We start from the raw sequence: 25,912 nt of genomic DNA on the forward strand, positions 1-25,912 counted from the left end.
AGAGTAGTCCTCAACAAGTCTTCAATAACTAACATTGGTTACAGCCATTAAAATCAGTTCTTCTATATCTGGTATAAATCCTAATTACTACAATGGAATCCCATGATTTATATTTATGTCTCCGGTGGAAAAACTATTTAACCATGTTGTGAGTGGTATGGGAAATAGAGAAATCTATTAAAATCTATTAAGATATTTCAGGTATTTTCAAAAGAACATATTCTTTTGAAAAATATACTTTTGCTTCTCCTGAAAATTTTAATTGAAAGAGTTACCATGAAACAAAAAGGAGTGATACCAGATTTCATTAAACTCAATCTTGGGAATGATTGCCTCGAAGATAAATAGGAAAACAAACATTCCCAGGCAAGCCCAAAGACAGTGCACAAGGTTTTACTTGCCACTACCCATCAGAAATTACTATAGCTTGGGTGAGGGGGAAAAAATTAATCGTGGTTCCCAAAGAGATGCTCCTGAATTCAAATAGAAAGCATAATTTGGTGCCTGGCTATATTCAAAATCTTTATAGCAGCACTTCTTTACCAAAGAAGAACTTAGATTGTATTAATTCTTAACTGGAAATCCTGAGGTGGAAATTCCTTTGTTACTAAGATAACTTCCTTGAGAGAAAGAACATTCTTGATTTTATACCTGAGGACAGCACATTTGACGTTGGAGAACCAAAAGAAATTCCCAAGTCAGAAAGCTGTATGCCATTCAGGCAAAATCTGGTTGGAGAGGAAAGCTGGTCCCATGATTAGCGAGCTTCCCCAGCTAGCCTGTAGGTGGGTGTGTTTAACAGAAGGAAGCAATGGGAACCCGCCTGTCAGCCAGCCTTTAGAGCTAATTAGCTCAGCATACAACAAAGATAAGTGAGCCTGGGAGGAGGGCCCCCTGAGGGGTCTTTAGATTCTGGGAAATGTCTGATTGGCAGATGTTAAAAGGGATTCTTTGGTAATCCTGTGCATCAATGAGCTGTACAAATTCAGTCCAGGACTGCAAGAATTCAGGCATGAGGACACTGTGCAGCAGGCTCACACAGGCAGACCCAAGATGGACAGAACCTTGGAATCCCTGAGACACATCATTGCCCAAGTCTTGCCTCACAGAGACCCGGCTTTAGTCTTCAAAGACTGTAAGTACTGAAGGGGAAAAAGTTTTCTGAAAATAGTCCTAAACGTCTAGTCACATCCTATTTAAGTATGATTTCTCCTAAATCTCTGTAGTCGTGTGCTGTGGTCTAAGTGATATTTAACTTGTTCCTGACTTCAGTCAGGAGAATGATTTCATTTCACCTACGAGTATTAGTCCCTGGGTTATTTTGTCAGCGTTACATCTTGCTAACCGTTTAGAAGTCTTTTCTAAAATACAAGAGTCTCCTAAGACTTAATGAACTCTTCCAGATGCCTTTTTAAATAAAGCAAGGCTGATTGCTACTGAGATTAAAACTAAAAATAACTTATCTATGATTATAAATATTCTGTATTTGTTAACCTGTTTAATCCTCAGTAACATATATTAACTGTGTTGAATCAAATAATGTGTTTGTTTGAAAATTTTTGTGGCAAACAAACAATAAATCACCAGTGAACTCTTAAATTTTGGTAACAAATTCTAACATTTTAGTTAAAAGGCCAATAAAATTAGAGTCTTCCCACCTTTGCAACACCCCCCCCCCCAAAAAAATGAGGGGCAGCTATGGCAAAGTTATTTCAAAATGTTTTTTTCATTGTTTATGAAAAATAATTCGATCAAGCTCTCCAATTCTAGCAATACTATTAAACCATTTGTCATGTAACTTAGTTTCTGGAACCAATTTGATTTCCTGCTGCTGCAACACAGACTATCTTCGTGTTGTATCTTATCTATAGTGAGTTTCATATTACAAAGAGCTTCTGAAATAGAATTTTGCCATGGAACTGCCCAAAAGGTAAAATGCATATGGAATTTTTTTTTTCTTCAATAAGTTACAGCTTTCTTTGTGAATCTTGTTATGTTTGTCTCCATCAAAACATCAATGCTTTGGATTTTTGCTCTCTGATTGCTGAATAATGTTAGTTTCCAGATGTCCTTTTAGTTTATATTTCTCATATGTGTGATGAAGAAAAAGAAATGTTAGGACATTTTATTCTACAAAATATTCTTCTTAGAAATTAAGCTGTTACCAATATGCCCTTTAATGGCTTAGTTAAAGCACTTTATTTCCTTCTTATCTTCCTTCCTTCTTTCTGTCTTTTTAAATATTGTCTTCAAGCATATGTCAATAGCTATGCTAGACTCATAAAAATCACTCCTCCCCCAAACCAGCCTGGAGTCTATTCAGGTTTAGAGAGTTTCTTTAAGTGAAAAGGGAAGGAAAGAATGTCTTTCTCCTACAATAGCACTGAATTCACCAGTGAAGGGTAAAAGGGCTCTTGACCTGCTCAAAGCTTTGGATAAATTGTATAGAACCAGGGGTCTTATGCTGCTGGTTTGGAGAGTCGAAGCAGTAAGAAGAAATAGAGGAGCAATTTTTCCCTCAGTTTCTTGTGAATTTAAGAAATCTAATCTGAAACTATGAGGTCCTCTTTTTGAGCTGAACTAAATCCCAGTAATTATTTACAATTTAGCAGAGAGAATAAAATAGAAGAGGAGTTGAAATAAATCACACGTTATGTTCTGTCATCCAGACCTTTGCAGAAACTCTTTTATATGGAAAGATAAAGAAATGTCTTACTTTATATATTTCATTCATTCACATAGAACCTAAATTTGATCGGATAGCATTGCCCTGGAATAGGCTGTACTCTACAACTGCTTGCTTGGCTTAATAGGTGTGAGTATTAAACGGTTGATCCTCTCCCTTCAGGTGTTTCTAATCTGAAAAATGACTAAATGAAAGTAAGCCAAATGGCAAATTTCTGTACCAGCAGTTTTTATAACACTGAAACACCTAACCACTCAGCATCCTCATGGAGTAAATGGGAATAGGCTTACTCCCTTTCTGGGGCAGGACATCAAAAGTCTGCCTGGGGCTTATGCCATGCCTTGGCAACCTATCGCGCACGTGCCAGAGGTTAGCACGTGGACTCATTTTCTTTGGCACACCCATAAGCTGCTGCCACCACACTCATCTTTTACACAGCTTGTAAAAAGCTGCCATCAGTCCTGAAAGGCAGGTTTTGAGCAGCCTCCTCTCCTCCTCGTCACTCTCGGCCCCTTTCCCCCCACCCCAGTCCAGTATCTTCCTGCCAGAAGGAAAGAGCTGAGCGCTTGAGTACATCACTGCCAGATCCTTAAGAAAAATTGCTACCTTGCTTTCCTGCAAGATGAAAAGCCAATCCAAGAATTTTTAAAACCCAGCACAGTTGAACAAAGGAGCATTAACATATACACAGTTTCTCTTTCTCTCTCTCTCAAAATGTTTTTCTTTATTTTCTCTTCTACAAATGCAAGGGCGGTGTTTTTCTCTTTTCATTCTTTGGAAACACATAATACAAGGGATGTAAAGGATCATTGGATTAATTTTTTGCCTTCAATGGCTTTTGATTTATTTAAAAACAAGCAATTGTAAATTGAATTTTCTCTTCAAGTTGGTCAGGAAAAGCACCCAGAGAGTTTTCTGGTCTGAGACTGATACACATGGGGATAGTTATATTCATTTAAGGAAATATCATTTGGATGCTTTTCTCAGCCAAGGAGGCCCTCCAAGTGGCTTGTTGCAATGCATTAAGTCTCTTATTTGTTTTAGACAAGGTGTTCATCTGGCAAGAGTTGTGCTTTGTTTTTTTATTTTCTTTCCTGGATGGAAATGAATTCCATAACGATTTTTTGCTTTTTTTCCAGAACTATTTCACATTTCAAATGAAAAGTAATGGAAATAAGGTGGGCTCTCCATTTGGAATTTGCTCATCTAAGCTGACACTGGACTGTTCTCCACTATCTAAATGTCTCAAAGTTATAACAAGTAATGCTTAGAGTCTCCAAACCAACAGACAGAATTTCTTTGCAGGGAAATTAAGGCATCTCTCCACGTTGCCTTTCATTTCTGGCTTGTTCAGCATCCAATTTCTTTTCGTTTGCCAAGTGTCACAATCAAAGATGAGCTATCCTAAAAGCAGCCCTTGTCAATTCTTTTGAAAGTGTGGGGGATCCCTGGGTGGCGCAGCGGTTTGGCGCCTGCCTTTGGCCCAGGGCGCGATCCTGGAGACCCGGGATCGAGCCTGCTTCTCCCTCTGCCTATGTTTCTGCCTCTCTCTCTCTCTTTCTCTGTGACTATCATAAATAAATAAAAATTTTTAAAAAAAATTTAAAGAAAGTGTGTGGGTGAGCTTACTATTTGTTTGCCACCACTTGACAGTTCCTCATGTGCTTTCTCAAAGGAAATCCACATGATTTCAAGATGGCTGCACTTTCAGATTCTACTCTAAGTTAACTCTTCACATGACAAGAGCATAAAATGTTTATCTGCCATCTTTGGGCTTGCCCTTTATCCATTCACGGTAATGCTAAGATATCAAGTCCTCATCATGTGATGACAGACACTCTGCAAGGACATTTTTTCACAGCAAACCAGTAATGTAGGTACTATTGTTATTTGTAGGTGAGGAAACTGAAGCTCCTGGAAGTTAAAGTTGCTTTCCCAAGGTCACATGGTTAATGAGTGATAGAGCCAGAATTCAAAGGCCTATTCCAATTCCTCACCTTTAGCCACTACAAAACATTACCTCTCAGAAGTCTTACATTCCCATGGCATTTATACTGTCATGGGAAAATGGAGAGTGGGTGGAGAGGGGATTGAAATGAACTCCTCTGGGAGTATGGAGGGAGCCCATTAAATATGCACATCTGTAAAAAAAAAAAAAAATTAAAAAATTGAAAAATAAAATGCACATCTGAGCAGGAATGTGACAGCAGGGTCGGAGGGGAAGAGTGTTTTTGTGGAGAAAGAAGAGCTTGTCCAAAGACATATCAGGCAATACAAGAACAGTGCATTGGGGAGGTGGAGACAAGGCTGTAAAGGCAGGTGAAATCATGCAGAAGTGCAGGCATCAGGGAGCCATTAGAGTTAATGATGATGCTAGATTAGTTCTGTAAGTTTATGGCCTTACATTGCATTGGGGGAAATATTATATTGACATCCATTGGAGGTACACTTCCTGATACTAAGTTAGGGAGAGTTGCAGCTTTTTCAATAGAAAAAAAATCCTCTTGTCCTCTTGCCCATTCACACAGGATGCAAAATTTGCAAATGTAAACATGCTTGTAGTGAGAAATCACTTTGATTAACTGAAAGCCAAAGTACAAGGCAAACTTTCTTAAAACAGATTGATAAAAAACGATCTTAGTCATCACTGAAGCCTTGAGAATCTGTGGTTTCCAGCACTGACTGATAAAATGGCATTAAGTTTCATTAATATGTTATTCCAAGTTTCATAATGAAAAAGTGAGAAGAAACCTTTACTGAACATTGCACAATTAGAAGCAAATTTCTCACATATTTGAGGTGCATTACCTTCCATTTGGGAAATATTTTTCTGCATGAAAGGTTTTATTTATATCAGATAGGTGAATACTTCAAAAAGTACACTTTTACCCTTTGGAAAAATTGGACCAGACTATAGAGCTATTAAAAACATCTTAGTAATCATGAATCTGGCCGTATGCAACCCAAAAGAGCAAAAATCCTCAGGAGTAAAGTATTTTCTCCATTGCATGCTTTTTAGTGTAGTTATCTGAAATCTATAAATTTGATGATACATTTATGGTTTTTGCACTTCACAGAAAGGAATGGAGTAGGAGGTAAGGGATGAAGGTACTTGCAGAGTAAAATCTACACATACTACATTCCACTATATAAAGTGTGCCTAAAAGAATATAGTTAATAAAAAGAAAAAAACAACCCTCCACTGCTCACTAGCATAAAAAAAAGTGAAAAATCACTTATTGTGGATTTTCAACAGCATCTTAATTACAATAATTTGAACTCTGATAATTTTAGCATCTAAACTGTGAACATCCATTCTACTGAAGGTTATTCAAGCACTGGTTTTCCTGAATTAAAGGATACAACTAGTTTTTTTTCTTTTTTAAGATTTTATTTATTGATTCATAAGAGACACAGAGAGAGAGAGGCAGAGACATAGGCAGAGGGAGAAGTAGGCTCCATGCAGGGGGCCTGATGTGGGACTCCATCCTGGGATCCCAAGGTCACACCCAGAGCCAATGGTAGACTGTCAACTGCTAAGCCACCCAGGCATCCCAGCTAGTTTTAATTATACTAAGAGACAAATGCAGATTTCAGTTCAGCTGTTAGTGGTATAAGCCCTGTTCTCTAATCCTTTTTTTCGGTTTATATATATATAGTAGATTTAAATACTGAAAGTCTCAGCCCCAGAGGAAAATTTTTCAAAGTAGGAAAAAAAAAACAGTGGCCTCTTGATCACTTAATGACCATTTGTCCTAATACATTTATTTTTTAATATGTAAGTAATCTTTAACAAATCAAAATAAGCTATGATCAACATTCAACCTGTGGTCAAATCTAGTCCTTCTTCATGGTCTACTGTCTCATCTCACCATAGACTTTTTTTTAACAGTTAAGATTTGTTAGCCTGATCTCAACTTTAACAACTTCTGAAACTCATGTGTTAAGTTACAGCCATAATAGGATACAGCTGCACAAGGGCGAGTTTCGAAGTCATGATTTTTCTGTTTAAATGATACGGTTTTACTGATTATGTGCTACAGATTGATTTAAGAAATGTAAGACAACTTTAGAAGCCTTTCATAAAAGAATCTTCTGTATTTAATACATTTCATATTGAAGTTTTAACCCCAAAGGCTCTTATTTCTTTTCCTCCATGTTCAAATGCTCATGTAAGTTTAGTCTGTCAAGGTAGTTAAAGCAATCTTATTTTAAAGAAAATGGAAAAAAAAAATCTTATTGGAAGTTTAATATTGAGCAAATAGTAAATTATTATACTCTCTGTAGTTCTCTGTATTCTTTCTCTATTGTCCATGGAATGGAATTTGAATTATGGTTCTCTTTTTTTTTTCCTCTTGCCGCGATGATAATCAGTTGATCCCTATTTTGATCTCATCCCATTAGGCAGCAGTGGGAACCCATCATTTAGTCACCACTCCTTTGGCACTCATGGCCTGTGCTATGTAGTTTACATTTCTCTTGTGCATTATGAGTTATAGCTTTGCTGGCACATTTTTGTCCACATCTAAATTGCAAGTCTCAGGAAGGCAAAGCCATATCTTGCCCTCCGATGTGCCCTCCCATAGGGTCAGTCACCTAGCAGGTGCACAAAAGACATTTTTTGGTTGCTAATTGGTTGGTTTTCTCCCTCATGGAAAGGGAGGAAGATTTTTCCTATTGTCGAGTATTCTCCTTTACTATAAAATAAACTGTACTTTATAAAAACATCATCCACTGCCACAGCTTAACTGCGTGCAGGATTAAACTGACAGCCAGATGTCAGAATGGAGGATGGAGAGGAAGGAGGAGGATGAAGGAAGAAGAGGTTCTGGAAATAAACACAGCCACCTCAGATAACTTCTCCAGAGCACTGTCTTGGGTTGGTCAAGGTAGAGCACCCCAAATCATTCCGTATGCCATAATTGGCACAGTAATTCAGATTGCCAATCCTTATATTCATCTTTAGGGTTTAACCTCAACTTTGGTCACCAAAGGTCATACAACATGCTTTTTTTTTTTTTAAGTTTTTATTTATTTATTCATGAGAGACACACAGAGAGAGAGGCAGAGACCCAGGCAGAGGCAGAAGCAGGCTCCCTACAGGGAGCCCGATGTGGGACTCAATCCTGGGTCTTCAGGATCATGCCCTGGATGGAAGGCGGCACTAAACCAGGCGGCTGAGCCACCCGGGCTGCCCCACAACATGCTTTTTGGGGTGAAACTCTATGCCTTGAACTTGTGCATAAACCCTAGTTAGATAGCTATTGTAGAGTTGCTTTCTTATAATGACTATTCCTAAGGAGAGTACACTGTATGCCTAAAGCCACATTTGCACAGATTGGCCATCTTAACTAAACAGAATTGGTCAGCAAAGCAACCGGTGTTTGCCTTTTTTTTTTTTAATCTTTGATTGGTTATCTAAAATCAACAGTCCTACAAAGTCTCCTGAATACAATGTAATGTCAGTGCCTGATGGAACATAGGAAAGAGTTATACATCCTAGTTGGTTAAATAGTGTACATCAGGTTTTTATTTTATGTAGCTTTTGTGATTGGATGACATCATCTGACCATGGTGCATGCATAAAACACACATGGGAACTCAGGCAGGCTGCTGATGCTGATGCGGTTTAATTCTGGTATTCTTAATTATCTATTTTAATTTGTAATTCCTTCTTGCTCCTTCATATTCTTTCCCCTTTGCCTTCTTTAAAAAAATTACCCAGTACTTCCAAAGATATAAAAAATAAATGTCATTTAAATTTCTTCCCAAATGATTTACAGTTCAGCAATTTAAAATTTTGAAGGTGAAAATTAAACCAAGAAGAATGAGATACTTTTTGCACATTTTGAAAAATCTCTCAAGAGGTTAACTTTGTAAAACAACCCAAAGGATCATAATTCACTAAAGAAACATATTCGGGGAAGAGCATGGAACAGAGAAGAAGAAAAGAAAAAGCAAACAAAAGGAGAAACACAACCAGTTTCCCAGCTGCTGAAGGAGCTAGGTGCTGACTCTGGAGCATTACTAAAAGAATGTTCCTCTCCTGGGAACACAGTAAGACTCCAAACTGTCTCAAGCCTGCAGTATAGCTGTAGCTATCTTTGAAAGAGTGTCTACACATAAGAAAAAGGGGCCCAAGATTCCTACAAGTTGTACCCAATCTGACACACAAGCTGTGTCAGCAAGATTCTGTTCGCTGGATCAAAACCTAGTAGGGCCTGAAGATGGTTATAAATGATTAGACAACTAGGTCTGTTATCAGTGTCCTAGATTTTACCAAGCCAGCCACAAGACCTAAAGGTACTTACTCCATTTTACAACCCATTTGGCATGAGTCATAAATTGGCATCACACCTTGAGCTTGCCCCTTAAGTTACTTGGGGGTCCTTTTTCTATTTTTCCTCAAAAAAAAAAAAATCTAGGAAATCACATTTGGCAAGAGAAAGTTGTACATGATCGAATTGTTAGAATCGAAAATACTAATTAACTTTATTTTAAAATATCACCTGCTAAGGCTAATTTAATTAAAGATTATATTAAAATGTTGCATAACATAAATCCATCTGTTTGGAGGAGGAGAATCAATTTGAAAATAAGTTAATCATCTTGAAAGCCTCTTAATGATTTATCCATAAATGGAAGCCTTTCCAATTTGTCTTTAACTGTTTTGGCAAAGGGTATTTTACCCAGCTAGAATTTTTCTCGTAAGGCAAAAAGAAAGTGGTTCTTTTTTTCTGATAGATTTATAACATACTTTTAAGAGCCCTTTTGCTGACAAATGACTGTCCCCCATTCAGGACTTATTTCATATTAGGTAATTGAACTAGGCAATGAACTATAATGTCTCTATTTTCCTGAAGCATAAGCAGTCATTAAACATTAATTTTAAATAAAAATTAGCTCCTCTCATTTCTGCTAAGAGCAGTTCTATTGCCTTTAGCATCCATTAGAAAGTGAATAATTTGGACAAACATCCCTATTTCCAGATTTTCAGATGTAGCATTTCATCCCTTTGTTTTCTGGCTATTATGAAGCTTTGACTTTACTAGTGAATAATATCAAAAAGAGCCTTCTCTTTTTTCGTCTCTGAACTCTTTACATATTTTGGAAATAAATAGCACAATGTGTACAATTAGGGAATTTTCAGATGTACAGACTTTTTTAGAATGTTTAATGATATGGTTTCTAATCCAGGAACAGACAGTTTCAAAGATGCAATATGCAAGCATATAATCATGCCTTTTCCTTTCTTCCTTCACTTTCTTTAACCACAAATAATAGCTAACACTCTCATGGCTTACTATGTGTGAAGCTTTATTCTGAGCATTTTCCATTTAAGCTTTACAGAAACTCTGTGTGGTTAAATCCTGCATTTTACAGATAGAACTGGAGCAGTTAGGTAGATATCTTATGTGGTACAGACAGGATTCCAACCCAGGAATTATGGCTCCAGTTTTCATACTTTTAACTACTAAGTAAATTGTCTACTGGTCGATAAACGGTAAAGAGACAAGACACAGTACACATGGTACTGTGTTTGAACCAGTGACTGTATTGAGGACTCTTCTATAACATACTCTATAATCCATGGGGCATTTACATTCTGTACATCCGAGAATGCCTTTATGAAAACATAAATCATGTGTCCCTATTGGCATCTTTATCATATCCAATCCATGAAAATGAAAAGCTCTGAATTTGTTGGATAAAAGCCCTCTGAGTATCCAGTTATTGAGGATCTTGTCTGAAGGGGCTTTATACTCCTTCTAGGCAGCGAAATGAGCCCCCTTGCTTGTCACATCCCCTACCCATTTCTCATAAATTTTTATGCCCAAACCCCTCCCAGAAACTTTCTCCCTGGGGTCACCCAGCTCTATAAGAGCAGCCATACATTCTCTCCAAGTGTCTGGGCCCTGCCTCTTGGATGGAGCACCATAAGCAGCACAGCACCTTAGGCAAAGGCAAAGGGCAAGAGACTCTGTGTTCCTGCCATTCTTACCCACGCAGGTACAGCTAGGGCACTAGGACAGTGGGGTTGATTTCCAGTTATTAAAAGAAGCTAAGTCTCCTTACTCTGTCTCCTGTCAAATCATACTTCTCTCCTATGCCGCCTTAACTTAATTCCTTGGCTGAGGCATTATTATTTTTCTTATTCATTTTGTCAAGAGAACACAACTTCTCTCTCATCACGGTCTAGAACTTAATCTTCTGAAGTGGATCAGCTTAGGCCTTCCTCCAGGGTAGATTTTTCCTGAACTTTTCAGCCTACATTCATCTACTTTTCCTCCTGTATTGATTTAATTATTGTCCCATAAGTTTTTAGGTTTTAAATATTGCTTTAAAAATCATCTCTGTTCAGGACACCTGGGTGGCTCAGTGGTTGAGCGTCTGCCTTTGACTCAGAGCATGATCCCGGGTTCTGGGATCGAGTCCCACATTAGGCTTCCCACTGGGAGCCTGCTTCTCCCTATGCCTCTCTCTGTGTGTCTCTGATGAATAAATAAATAAAGTCTTTAAAAAAGATCATCTCTGTTCTACAATGTAGCACTCTAATATTTTCTTTACTAATTTTATTATTTCTGCAATCAAATTGTAGATTTGTATGGGAAGAAGCCTGTTTTGAACTTCTTTTTTTACTCCATATCATCAAGGTCAGGGTCATCTGATAAACCATGCCAGTGCCACATTATGGTGTTCTATTCCACTAATCACAGAAACTACTTTCAAATCCTTTTAACATCCTATTCCAGGCAGTCAAATAAATTGATTAGGGTTGGCACTCCAAGACAAAATTACTTATCTCCATTCAGCGTTTTCCTAAATCCTAGTTTTTATGATGGTAAAGACCAAGCTAGAAGAGACAATCGTATGTCTACTCTAACCAGGCTTGATCTTTCTGCACCTACTCCACCATCCCCAGCATGGCTGTTACCATCACTTCCATGCTGTTTGAATTCCACAGTGGGGTATATGTGAAACCTCCTATTCAAGAAGGAAGTCTCAACCTCTCCAGGAATCATAGTGACTTCACTTACCTTCTATACATTTATTCAGCTGCATACCAATGGTTCAGAAATGTAGAATTTTCTTATATTCCAAGTGAATTCAATGATTGTTTCTAGGTAGATAGCCCTGTACTGGGTACCAAGGAAACTAGAGATAAAAAAGAACCAGAGTCCCTGCCCTCCAGATTCTCACAGTCTGCTGTGAGTTAAATAACAGAAAACTGTATGCTGTAAGATGAATTGTTATCATAAGGCATTTCATTCCTCTGGCTAGAAAGAAGTCCAGCCAAGTCTGACTTGATCAATTTAGCCTGGAACACCACATCCATTTCATTAGCATGGTTTAGAGGAGATTAAGTGCTAAGACACATGACCACTAATGGAATGAGAGCTCAGCAAAGGAGATTCATGTGGGCTGGAACCAGTGAGTAAGGCATGATGGAGTAGGTGGTATTTCCTCTAAAGTATGGTAGTAAGTTCAATGGATAGAGGGGAGGGGCAGAAACAATACTCCTGAGAGAACTTGAGCCAAGACAGAGGTAAAAAAATAAATAAATAAATAAATAAATAAATAAATAAATAAGCATTCTATGTTCAGGGACAAGTAAAGACACTGCTTTGCTGAAGTTGATTGAGGATTTCTGTAGAGAGAATCAAAGGTTGGATGGTCAAGGTATTCCACATTGTTGGATGTCTTCACTGGTCCATTGCCTCTGTGTAAGCCTTAATGCTCACCTTTTTATAATCAAAAATAAAGCTTGAGGTAGGGAAAAATGAAAATCTCATTCACGAGAGATTTTCTTGTGGATCGAATTACCATTCTCAAAACTCTGCCACATTCAAATTTCAAATAGTCACCAGGAAAGTAACTACACTAATGCCTGTAAACTATTTTGTAAATTGTCTTGTTGATATACAAAATATTCAAAACTGCTGAAGAGGTTTGTGTTAGCTCAAGCTACTGCAACAAAATACCATAGACTGGGTGGCTTACGCAACAGGAATTTATTTTCTCACAGTTCTGAAGATGGGGGAAGTCCAAGATCAAGTTGTCAGCATATCTGGTTCCTAATAGACCTCTTCCTGGCTTGCAGATGGCTGCCTTCTTGCTGTATATTCACATGGCCCCTGTGTGTCTGTCTGTTTTTTATAAGGGCACTAATCCCATCATGGGGGCCCCAGCTTCATGATCTCATCTAATTACCTCCCAAAGTCTCCACTTTCTAATATCATCATCCTAGAGATTAGGGCTTCAACATATGAATGGAGGGGTGGTGTGGTGTGGTGGAGGGGAGAGGTGGGAGGCACAAATATTTAGTCCGTATCAGGATTAATCTCTTGTGTCTGAGAAAGCAATTTGGGGCATTACAATGGGTTAAGAAATTTGATGTGCAAAGTAAATTCAGAGGTTAAATTGCTTTCTTTACTCTCAGATATTATAAACTGATAAAAGTCACAAAGATGAACCAGATTTCATGTTGTTATTCTTAGGATCTTCCCAACAATTCGCTCTCCTTCTATGTCCTCCCACATCCCTATTCTCAGCCACTTGATATTTTACTTCTTTGTAGTAATTTTACCAATTTAACATTAGTTACCTTGATAAAGATAACACTAGATAACCTGGGGGTGTTAAACCCTCAACTAGGAGGGCTGTTCAGCTTGTCCTGAATCCAACATCAGGCAAATTGTTAGCCACTTGATTTCTCCCAGTTTCCACCTGAGAATGCATTACTTCTTTCCTGTTGTTCCAAATTCACTATGGATGACAAATTTATCTTGTCGTGGCTGTGGATAAAGCCTTTTTTTCTTTAGTCTCCATTAAGACAAAATAGAAACTTTATAAAAAGAATTTTACTAAACTTTGAGAGAACTAATGAATAACCAAAAAGGATATGTTCTGGACTATAGCTTCTTCATGTTAAGGTGGAAAGCACAATCAAACAGAGAGTCTCGACCTTGACTTTTGCTCATGGCTCTCTGTCTAGGAAGCCTGTCTAAGACCCCCTCAGTCTTTGTCATTTCCTTTTGCTCTTCCCGTTTCTCCCGTTTCTCTCCTCCAGTCAACTTTACTTGAAGGGAGGGACTAGATAGAAGGCCCAGTCATAGCCCTCTCTGGGACACATAATCGGTGGGTATTTACACCATTGCTTTAAACCAGAGCAGTGTTGGCTAAAGGTTGGTCATCAGGATACCTGTTCACATGGGAAGAGACTACTCATTCTATAGGGCAGCTCCAAGATAGAAATATGTCATATCACTTGTATGAAAAAATACAAATATTGGCCTTTACTTTATTTGACTTTGTCAAGAACAAGTGTCCGAAAAAATGGCCCCTGGGAAAACATAGGTGAAGTAATTCTTTTGCCAACAGCCTCACAAATGCAGCATATCTCTTATACTTTGAAAATATTCAAATACCCCACTAATTTTATTATGCGCCTACCATATTCCAGACACTGGGGAAAATGATATAATTCTTCTCCTAAAGAGCACTGTCTCCAGTAGAGGTGGATGCACATGAAAACGACTTGAATTCTGTCATAATTAGAGAATGTCTTTGAATGAACAAAGAGCATGGACTATACACTCAAACAGCAGTAGCTTAAAAATTCCAGCTCTAAGACTTTGTAGTTTTGTGATTATACCTTGAGAATCTTTAATTTCTAATCTTTAAGTTGTGGATTATGATACCAATTTCTAGGGGATGTTGTAAAGATTAAGTGGGAAAATGCATAGTTCCTGAAATATAGTAGGTACATAGTAAAGGAAATGAGAATAAGGACTTCTTCCTACAACAAGACTTCTCAAACTTTATTGCATATCAGATTGCCTGAGAATGTTGTTAAAAATACAGATTCTGGTTCAATAGGGATAGGACCTGAGATCCTGCATTTCTAACAAGTCCCCAAGTGATATCCAGGCTGCCTCTTAGAGGACTGTAGTTTCCATAGCAAGGTTTAGTGATTAGTTTTTAGGTTTAGTGATTTAGTGATTTAAAGGTTTAGTGATTTAGTTTTTGTTTTTATTTTTAAGTAGCTGATCCTGAAGTTGAATCTCAAAAGATGAATAGGCCATCCAGGAAGACAACAGTCAGTGGAGAAAGGGGCATTCTAAGTGTAGTAATGGAAGTAAAAAGCTTGCCAGTAGCATAAAAAGCATAGGATTATTTGGGGCCTGGAAGGTGGCTTGAGGAGAGAAGTATGGAATGAGACAGTGTATCAACCATAGGGTCCTCTATGCATTGCCAAGGAGTCATTTATCTTGTAGGTAATGAAGAACTCACAGAAGGATTTTAAGATGTGAGTGATTTGATGAGCTATGTGATTTAGAAGATTACTCAGGAAACAATAGGAGGACGGGTTGGATAGGCGAATAATGGAAGCAGGAGGATATTGTTGCATACTTGGTGAGATATGAACCAAGACAGCAATGGCAGTACAAATTAAGAGGAAGTAAGGACTATGAGAAACATTAGAATATGGAATTAATAAAACTTGGGCATTTGTTAGGAAGGAAAGAGCATGATATGAAATTTAAGGTTCCTGCCTGGTTTCTAATTAGATGACTAGGTAGGTGCTAATATTACTTTCTAAGTAATTCAGGAGGAAGAGAAGACTTTATGGGAAAGAAAATGAGTTGAGTTTTGGAAATGATGAATTCATGTCACATCTAACTAGGAAGTATCTATTAATAAAGTTGGAGTTATAGGAGAATAGTGTGAGAACTGTCAGGCTATATTATGGTAGATGGAGTCATGGAGATAGGTTCTGTCATTTAAGGAGAATGGTAGAAAGAGAACAAGAAAAGACAAAGACAAGATTTTTATTCAAATCAACATGAGGGGTAAGCAGAGGAAGAGACCCGCAAAAAAAATTGAGAGGAAACAATTAGAAACAGAAAAGCAGAATCAGTACAAATACTGTCAGAAAAGCCTAGAGATATGAGAGCTTCTAGAGGAAACTGATCAACTGTGTAAAAATGAAGTTAGAGGTCAAATACATAAGGACTGAAAATTAGGAATTGGTGATATTTGCCAGAGCAGTTTCAGTGGAATAAAGTATAGAAGAAAGTCAGATTATGGAGTGCTAAAAATGAATGGAACATAAGGAAGCAGAGAAAGTAATATAAACTATTCTTTCTAGCAGCCTCACTACAATAGGAAAATATTTAATAACTAGTAGCCCAAAATAGTCCCAAGGTTGAATGTTTCATTTAATTGATGAATGGATTGATTGATTCATTTATTTGTTCTCTTGAGCATACTATGGCTACTGAGAAGATATGAATAAAGAGGAAACTTTTAAGATTAGGAGGTGAAGGGAATCCCTGGGTGGCTCAGTGGTTTAGCGCCTGCCTTTGGCCCAGGGCGTGATCCTGGAGACCCAGGATCGAGTCCCACATCAGACTCCCTGCATGGAGCCTGCTTCTCCCTCTGCCTATGTCTCTGCCTCTGTGTGTGTGTGTGTGTGTGTGTGTGTGTGTGTGTGTGTGTGTGTCTCATGAATAAATAAATTAAATCTTAAAAAAAAAAAGAATAGGAGGTGAAGAGAATAATTACTAGAACAATGCCATTTGATACTGGTAGAAATAATGTGGAGCTGGACCCTTGTGCAGGTGGGTCACTAGAGGTGGGGATGGATATCACATACTTGGTAGCCTACATTTGTTGCAAAATAAGGAAGGCAGGATCATTGGCTGAGCACTGAAGTGCAACTGCAGCTAAGGACTAAACTGCGTAATGTGGCTTCTCTTGGGTGCTTTTCTTCAGCAGAACTTGAGCCTCTGCTTGCATTTTCTTTGACATTGTCCATGAACCTTGTTGTTGCTACTTCAAAAAAATTATAAAGAAGCATGTGTTTTTTAAATAGAGCATCCTCTGATATACTGATCTTTGAAATTCCAAATAGCAAGCTGGCCCTTTTCCCTCTGCACTCCATTCATCTGGTTTTCTAGTCGACAAGAGGAGATAGAGATAGAAAGATGGATTGTGTGTGTGCATGTACATACATTGTACTTTTTAGAGGTGATGACATACATAGGATTATCAAAGACGTCTTCCAAAGTTGCAGAATGAAAAATTTGAAAACTGCTACTTTTATTCCTGTAGAATTCCACTTAGTACATACCTTTGAACTCTTTTAATCCACATAGCTTTACATTGCAGAATTCTCATGTTCATTTTACCTAGACAATCAGGAGTCTCCATCTTCCTCCTCCAGTTATCAGTTAAAATTAATTCAACAATGAACTAACTTAAAATAGCAGGCTAATGTGCCTTGTGGGCTATCAGAGCAACAAGCACTAGCTTTGGTTTTAAACTTCGATCTTTAAGACATCCTGCTGAATTCTGGATGTCACCTGCAAGCAGAAATTCAAGTCAACGAGCTCAAAAATCCTTGTTTTCTTGGAGTTGAAAGGCAGGGGAAGATGCAGAGCAGAAATACAGTTAAGAATATAAAAATTCTATTTTGAATTGCATCAACTGGTGGAAAATACTATTGAAATATTTTTTGCATGAATGAGAAACTCTGTAATGGCCAATCTCACCATGACCACTTAAACATGTACTTTTTAGTTAATTCAGTTATCCCCGCTGACAATCTTACCTTTTCCCAGTTTCTTTTCCAAAATACTTCTTCAATACTAAATACTACAGTTTTTTTTTAATTTTTATTTATTTATGATAGTCACAGAGAGAGAGAGAGGCAGAGACACAGGCAGAGGGAGAAGCAGGCTCCATGCACCGGGAGCCCGATGTGGGATTCAATCCCGGGTCTCCAGGATCGCGCCCTGGGCCAAAGGCAGGCGCCAAACCGCTGCGCCACCCAGGGATCCCAACACTACAGTTTTAAAATAAACACAGGCATCTAGTTCCTTAGGCATCTTGAAAATTCGCCGGGACTACCTATGTGAAGCTGATCTGTGACATAGCGATGAGGTAAAGGAGCCAGGTGCTTCAGTAAATAGCTTAGAAGGTGGTTGTGCATTGTTTTTGCCTCTAGGTCAAACTCTGTGACTTTCCTGACCACTTGAAAAATATCAAAACCCAACATTTTTTTTTAAAACCCAACATTTTGAAGCACAGTTAAGAATGTATTTTAGGAGGATGCCAAAGCGCATAGATATCATGTTATGCAAAGACTGAAAAAAACAAAAATGATTTAATCTGAATTTGAGGAAGCCTGAGAGTTGTCTGTTTTAGTACACTTTCATATGCAAGTGTGAGACACCAGTTCAAAATGATTTAAGAAAAAATTAGATGTGTTGGCTAAGGGGCTCAAAGTATGTTATCAGACCTTAGTTTTTCTTTCTGCATTTGTTCATTCTACCCTTCTCTCTGTTGGCTGTCTTCTCAGCCAAGTTCTCCCCTTGCTTGGGCTGTGCTACACTTACCTCCTATTACCCCAGCAACCCTAGGAAAAAAGGAGAATCTCATCTTTCAACCTTTCCAACAGAAGTCCTGGATTCACTGGTTCGAATGAGTCCAGGACTTGACTTTGTTCAAATCCCCATCCCTCAGCCCTGGAGAAAACGTGGTTAAAGAAAAGATGATTATTTAAGGAAAATTTTTGTGCTGTTCCGAGGCAAGCAAAAACAACAGATTTCCTATATTGCCTTCATGCAAGCAGTAGACTCTCATGTGGGTAAGGGGATAAACTTCTGTGAGGCCCCAGAAATGAGAAATAGACGACTTGCATGAATCTCACAGGAAAGCAGATTTCAGCTTACTCCCAAGAATGATATTTTCACAACAGATAGAACCAGTAGAAGTTGAAATAAGCTGCCTCAAGGTGTGCCAAGTACCAGGTCTTTCCATTTGCTCAGGCACAAACCAGATAGGCAGCTGTCAATAGTGTTGTATAAGGAATTCCTACATTAGGCAGAGCTTTGCCTGCATGACCTGAAAGGTCTCTTTTGACGCTACAATTCTATTATCTTTGTTAATTTCCACAATTCAATTTGCAGTACAGGATAAATAACCCAACCAAATTTGATCTGAAACTTCTGCAGGCTATCACAGGTCATTTAATCTAAAACACATGGCTATAGCCATTACCCTGTTTTCTGAAGTCATCTAACAGACATGGTCCTTAAAAAGGTCTCCATGTTATTAGTTTCACTTATGGTTTTTTCCAGCCTCCTGCTTATTACACAATAGCCTTTCATTCTCCTTTAGATTGGCATGGAGGGGAGCATGAAAGAGTTTTCTTCTTTCTGCCTTTCTCCTCTTAATTCTTATAATAGGTGGGTCCCAATTAAAATTGCATTGTTTATATCTTTATCTCCAAATTTGGCTTTTGCTTTGCAGATTTAAGGTTCTATGATAAATGGGAGCAGGGGCTATGGATAACCATAGCTCTAAACAAAGTTTATTGAGACAAATTTTCAAAGAGTGAGATTTTTAAATTTTTTATATTAAAAGTTAATTTATAATTTTAGTAAGTTTAATATACTGAAATAATTTTGGAATTAGGGCACCAAGCCACTTGAGCCATACTCATGAAGAAATAAACATATTTGCATTAATCAGGATTTGCTTCTTTCACATCTGAAACGACTCCCTCCCAGCCATAACATATATACACTGTTCTGCTTAAACTGGAAATGTCATGTTACACAATCCAGCCTGCAACTAAAATTTTGTTTTTTCCAGAGTACATCCATCCTTAATAACTGATTATGGTTTTTATGTTTTCCAGTGAATGTTGTGTCGATGTTACAGGAATTTTGGGAAAGCAAGCAGCAGCAGAGAGCTGCATTCCCAAGTGAAGGCGTGGTGGTCTATGAGTCACTGCCATCTCCAGGACCTCCCTTTGTGAGTTATGTGACCCTCCCAGGGGGAAGCTGTTTTGGCAACTTTCAGGTAAGAAACAACCATAAATTGGTCAGTAAAAGTTAATTGGGTTAAAATAGACTAAGTCCTTTTATAAAATGGTAACATTACAAGCTTTCCTGGTTGTAGTGAAAAAAAAAGTTGTGCTGCATTCCATTATGCAACACATAATACCCAGGAAAATTGGTCAGGTGTTCCAATTTTTTAAAATGGAAGTGTTTTATATTAGGGTATCCCCTGATATTTCTTTATGGAAAATTAATTTTATAGCATTTTATTTGCCTGATAGCTGCTGAATTTTCCCTCAAAATATTTTGGAATAAACCATAAAAAACAAAGAAACCTCTATAAAGTCCTTCCATCAGGGCCCTTTCATGAGTAGGAAGTCTCCACTTCCATGAATTTTGAAACAAATACTAATCAATCTACTACACAGCAAAGCATGAACCAACAGCAAAAGTTGCGACTCACAAGTCTGGATTTAGGCACCTGTGCTAAGCCCAAGTTCTGCCTCTGATTTCCTTGGGAACTGTATATCCTTGGGAAACTTATTTAACTTCTTGATTTCCCTGACTTTGAAATGGGGAATAGTTTCCATGGTGTTGGTTGGGGAGTCATGAGATATACATGTAATATATTTATCTGGCACATACTAGGTATTACAAGTATTTTTTTGTAATTATTTTAAAGACGCATCTAGTTGGTTAAATCTTTAGTATGTCTATGATAAGGGTAAATGATGAATGCATTTCTAGTTGTGTACCAACTCACAAAAATATTGCCTATATTAACCATCAACATCTGATTGTCCAGTGTATATGGCAAATATGCATTCAGTGACTAGGAAATATCAAGCATTGGGCCAAGTAATGAGGATATAGTCCATACTTTGAGGAAACTAGTGTTTAAAAACATTATAGTAATTAAATATTGCCTGGGGGTAATATCTGAGAGTCGATGAAAGCATAAAAAGAAACTTCTCAGTTTACCAGTCACCTTTATGAGTAGTCCTTTACTGCAGTAAACTATTTCTCAATTTTCAATTACTGGCAAAAATGCCTTATTTGTATTTTATGGACAATATATTCAACAAGCATTCAAGTGTCCCCCATAGCTTTGACAACTAGGAACACCAGAGGCAAATTTTCAATGTATCTCTTTGTAGTATAAGTTTACAAAACTTAATGTCATGTAATATTTTGGACCAATGTCAGGCATACTTGATATTATTTATATTTTCTACCTTAACTCTCCCTTTGAACCTAGTGTGCCTCACTCATTTATTTTATCCTGTTACTGTGTACCTATTACATATTATTTCAAACCTTTATGAAGTGGAGAGTATAGTTTAATAAATAGTACTACAAACCTATGTCTGACTGGGATAAGTCAAAGGATCCATGGGGAATGCAAGCACAAGCTGAAATATGCATTTGAGGGTGTTTTTGCAAGTCAGGATAGGGGACATGACATTCCTAGAATACGGAACAGTATGTCAAAAGAAAACAAAAAAGCAAAAGAAAACCACAAGCACTTTCAGAATTTGGGAAGCCTAAGTGTGTCTATGGCAGGAAAGTGGTAGGAGATGATGGGTTAGGCACTCGTATCAAACCATAATGGGTCTTTATGCTTTGCAAAGGAGAACAGGTTTTATTCTATGTAAAATAAGAACCCCTGAAGGATTCTGAGCAGGAGACTAATGTATTCAAATATATTTCAGAAAGATTATTCTGGCAATAGCATGGGGGGTAATTTTAAGGCTAATTAAGGAACTGTTTTCAAATTTCTGGCCCAGCCAGCCACTGAGGTCTTGCTTTCTCCTACCCTGAACATTGATCAACAGCAGACCTCTGTTTGACCTCCGATTAAGGATAGTGAATTTCCTGATGAGGATGACTTGAAAGTGGGTCTAGAAACTTCAAAACAGAGCTTAAAAGGGGGATCCTGGGTGGCTCAGGCAGTTAAGCACTCAACTCTTGATTTTGGCTCAGGCCATGATCTCAGGATCATGAGATCAAGCCTTGCTTGCATTGGAGTCTGAGCTCAGTGGGGAATCTGCTTGAGATTCTCTCCCTCTCCCTTTACCCCTCCCCCTGCTCATGACTTCTCTATATATTAAATCAATCAATCAATCAATATTAAAAAAAATGAAACAGAAACACAGAGCTTAATATAACCACAGACACTTAGACAAGGATGCGGGGCAGGAGAATTTGGGAAGAAAGGCAGAAACTGAGGAAGGGATTTCTTAATCCATGTGAGACTGCAGGTCCATCATTGAGTATTCAAAGGTAAAATCTGCCTACACATACAGCGCTTCCATCTGACTTCCTGTTCAGGGGAGAACTTTTAGGGAAACAGACCTACTCAGCCACAGGGCAAGGTCTTGCCAGTGAACTGAATAAATCTCTTTGTCCATGAATGTCAGTGGACTAAAGACCACCAAACATTTGAGGAAAACCAAAAACAGAAGAGAAAGGCCAAGTCAAACAAACAAAAGTAAATAAATAATTCAAGCCACAGATGACATAGGAGAGGATTCCAGTGAATATCCTCAGAAAATTGTGGGAGGATATTTATCCCTAAAACAGCTATGAAAAAAGGAGCAAGCAGGGAATAAGAAATTTAAAATAAAAACAAATAAAAGAGGAGTAAAGAGATGAGTGGACATAGGTCACAGCAAAATTAGTGAAGGATGACAAAGTAAAAAATAAATAGTAAAGTAAATCTTCTAGAACATAGAGCAAAAAGACAAAAAGAGATGGAAAAAAATAACACAAGAGACATGGAGATAAATCCTGGAGTAAACATTAATAAGAATTTTAGAAAGAGATGAAGGAAATAGAGGGTAGGAAATAAAGAACAGAAGCAATTGTTTTTCAGATTTTCTTTCTTTCTTTATTTGTTTATTTATTTATTTGAAAGAGAGAAAGAGAAAGAGAGAGTGAGAGAGAGCATGAGTGGGGGGAGAGCCAGAGGGGGAGGAGAGAATCTCAAGCAGACTTCCTGCTGAGTGCAGAGCCCCAGACAGGGCTCAATCTCACAACCCTGACAGCATGACCTAGCCAAAACCAGGAATTGGAGGCTTAACTAACTGAGCCACTCAGGCACTCCACAGAAACAACTTTCTTTGAGTTAAAGAAAAAGACAAATTTTCTTTTTTTTTTTTTAAGATTTTATTTATTTATTCATGAGAAACACAGAGAGGAGAATGAGAGAGAGAGAGAGAGAGAGAGAAAGGAAAGAAAAAGAAAGAAAGAAAGAAAGAAAGAAAGAAAGAAAGAAAGAAAGAAAGAAGAAAAGAAAAGAAGGAAGAAAGAAAGAAAAGAAAAAAAAGAAAAGAAAAGAAAAGAAAAGAAAAGAAAAGAAAAGAAAAGAAAAAAAAAAAAAGAAAAAGAAGTAGAGACACAGGCAGAGGGAGAAGCAGGCCCCAAGCAGGGAGCCTGACATGGTACTCGATCCTGGGTCTCCAGGATCATGCCCTGGGATGAAGGCGGCGCTAAACCGCTAAGCCACCTGGGCTGCCCAAAACACAAATTTTCATATTGAAGTGGTCCACTATATTTCTAAACAGGATCATGACAAATGAATCATAGGGCACCATGGCCATATAGAACTTAGAGACAAAATTCTGCTTAAAAAATGGATCTGGATTTATAATTGATCTCACTGGTTTGGTTTTTAGTTTTAATTTTGTTTTAATGTAGATTGAAGATAGCTTTGGAGGAGCTGATGTAACAGGGCAAAAACTGTCAAACTCAGTCAATAAAAACAAATTATTTTTGAAAAGATAAATAAGAAAGAAAAATCTTTGGCATTTCTGAGTAAGAAAAAATGCAAAGCATATACTACGCTAAGCATGATAAAAGGAATTATAGGAGTATAATATAAGAATACTACTTAAGCAATTATATTAAACAGAGATGATATTGACTACTTTATGGGAAGTCTCTGTATTATCTATGAAACCCTTCCATAAATCTAAAATTATTTCAAAATTAAACACTTAAAAAAATCTTCGATGGCTACTACCTTCTTATTAAAGTCTAAATTCCTTACTCTGGAATTAAAAGTTCTGTAGCTGGCCCCAACTTTCCCTCTCAGCTTTATCTCCCTAAATTCCTCTCCTGATACTCAGTGCTTCAGCCTAACTGTTTCTCATTCATGCCTTGACCTCTTCTAACTGCTACTTATGTGGTTGTTCTGTCTCTACAATAAAACATAAATGCCTCAGGGTCAGGGTCTTTATCCTTATAACCCTATGACTCCTAGCACTGTGCTTTGCGTATAGTAAGTGCCCAGTACATTTTGTTGAGTGAATAGCTAAGTAAATGAACAATAAATCTCAAAAATCAGTGAAGTTTATATTTGTCCATTATTATATCTAATCATTATTGATTGATATACAAAATAGTATATACTATTATACAGAATATAATATATCAAATAAGATATTTTACCTAACTGTAAGATGGTAGGCTGCCAAAGAAAAGTCAAGAACATTAAAATCAGGTAATATTATTATATTTATATCAGTAGTTTAAAGTTTTGAAAGTGGATTAATTTTAAAATATTGATGTAAAAAAATATCTGATTCTCTCTGAATTTAATTTATGCATAGTAACTTTCTTTCCACCCAATACCCATGACCAAGAATAAGCAAGATTTGGACATTCTCTCACTTAGGTGTGCATTATGTTTGTATGTAATAAATGCATTCACTATAATCTCCTAGAATATAACATATTTGACACAACAGTGAATGGAACTAGAGGATATAAGTTTAAGAAATTCAAGTTTCCTTGTTTTTGTTTTTGCTTTCATGACCTTGAGAATTATGAATTTCCCAATCATCTTATAAATTTCTACTCAAAATGATAAGACTTCCCCTAGATAGTACATTCAACATCCTCTTAGTGATCTTTAAAAAATAGAAGACAAAATGAAAAAAGTGAACTCTTCAACAGGGAGGCCTCTTGGTGATTTCTCTAATCATTTCAGGGTCTCCTTTACCTTATGTTTAAATCATTATATTTTAAGGTTCTCAGGAGGATTGTTAACATCCTTGCTTTAAAAGATGCAGAATTTCCTGAATCGAATGTTTTGAAAATGTATTTGGATGATTGAAATCTGGCCCCTTAACCCCTTTGGCCCTCCAAGATATGATTTGGGAAAGGACCAGGAAGTAAAATAAAAAAAGAAAGAAAATTTCTCCTAAAGCAACGTCCTTACACTTTTCTTTGTCCGTTCAGAAACCTTCTTAAATGCTATTTTCACCATATAACATTTCATCATGTTTTTGCCAGCAGTTGGCCAGTAAGAGCCTACATGCTCATTCCTGCAATGCCTTTCACGTAATCAAATGTCACCCTTGTGCATTGCAAATCATTTCAGGATGGATTATTAATGCCAAGACCATGTGCTGAGACATGGAGAAACCATTATGCCAGCAGTAGCCTTCTTACTGAGCCATGGACGTCACCTCCAATGGTGCCAAGTAATTGAAAATACTTGAAGTGGAGTATGGGACTGGATTGAAGGATTAATCCTTCTGGTTTCATGAAAGCTGTAAGAGATTATGCCCATTCATTCTTTAGAAAAATGGTATTCAGACTGAGCTTTAGTTTTCTGATTAATCAAAGGAAAGCAGTCAAAGGCTCTGATGGACACAAACCACTGGTTTTATGCAAAGAAACCTCCCACTGAAGTAAATGGGAGGCTTGTGTCCAAGTAGACTAATTAAAGAATTTTCAGTTAGTCCTGACACCACAACCCACAAAAAACAGAGGGCCAGAGGGAAAGAAAGCAGTCATAATCTTGTTTAAACTGTGCATTTAAAGCTACAACAGTATTAGAAAAAGAGAAGTGAGAATATGATTCATTTTTGAATTTCAAAACAATAAAATGATCTGCATATTAAATTTTCTTTTAGAAAGCTATATTGAAATACATTAGTTCTTATTGCGTCTTTTATAAAAGAAACCATCCTCTAATATTACAGGCATTCAGTAAGAATTCATGCATTTTGGACATATTTTCTTTATGCCATTCTTGTCTAGGCAGTTAATCCTTCCCTAGCCACATATCATGACCATGAAAACTTGCAGTAATTTCCATTTTTTTTTTTACAATAAGAGCAACACAAGGGCCATCAGATCAACGTCTGGCTCCCCTCTTGATGAACTCAGAAGGAAAGCCATTCACTGCTTCAGCAGCTGTTTTTGTTTTCAAGTGCAAAAGGAGAACTTATTTAAGTATTTTATCTTATTTTGTATTTTGATTAAAAGGTTTGCGATTCAAGTTTTGTTTTCTAGCCAGTGACGTGGCCTTCCATGTCATCTGTTAGAGTGATTTGGATTAATGAATTTCTTTCTTATTTGG

The 25,912-nt window shown here is 37.4% G+C and overlaps 1 protein-coding gene across 1 annotated transcript in view; it reads left to right on the top strand.

Annotated features, from left to right (window-relative positions):
* Positions 1-635: 635 nt before the first annotated feature.
* The window catches only part of LIX1 (limb and CNS expressed 1), a 52,449-nt gene continuing 27,172 nt past the window's right edge, over positions 636-25,912 (top strand). The window contains exons 1-2 of the mRNA XM_025992850.2: positions 636-1,135; positions 19,398-19,561. Coding sequence (XP_025848635.1) covers positions 1,054-1,135; positions 19,398-19,561 — 246 coding nt within the window. The 5' untranslated portion in view covers positions 636-1,053. The remainder of the gene's footprint in view (positions 1,136-19,397; positions 19,562-25,912) is intronic.

The sequence above is a fragment of the Vulpes vulpes genome, chromosome 14, assembly GCF_048418805.1.
Source record: "Vulpes vulpes isolate BD-2025 chromosome 14, VulVul3, whole genome shotgun sequence".
In the NCBI taxonomy this organism is placed as follows: Eukaryota; Metazoa; Chordata; class Mammalia; order Carnivora; family Canidae; genus Vulpes; species Vulpes vulpes.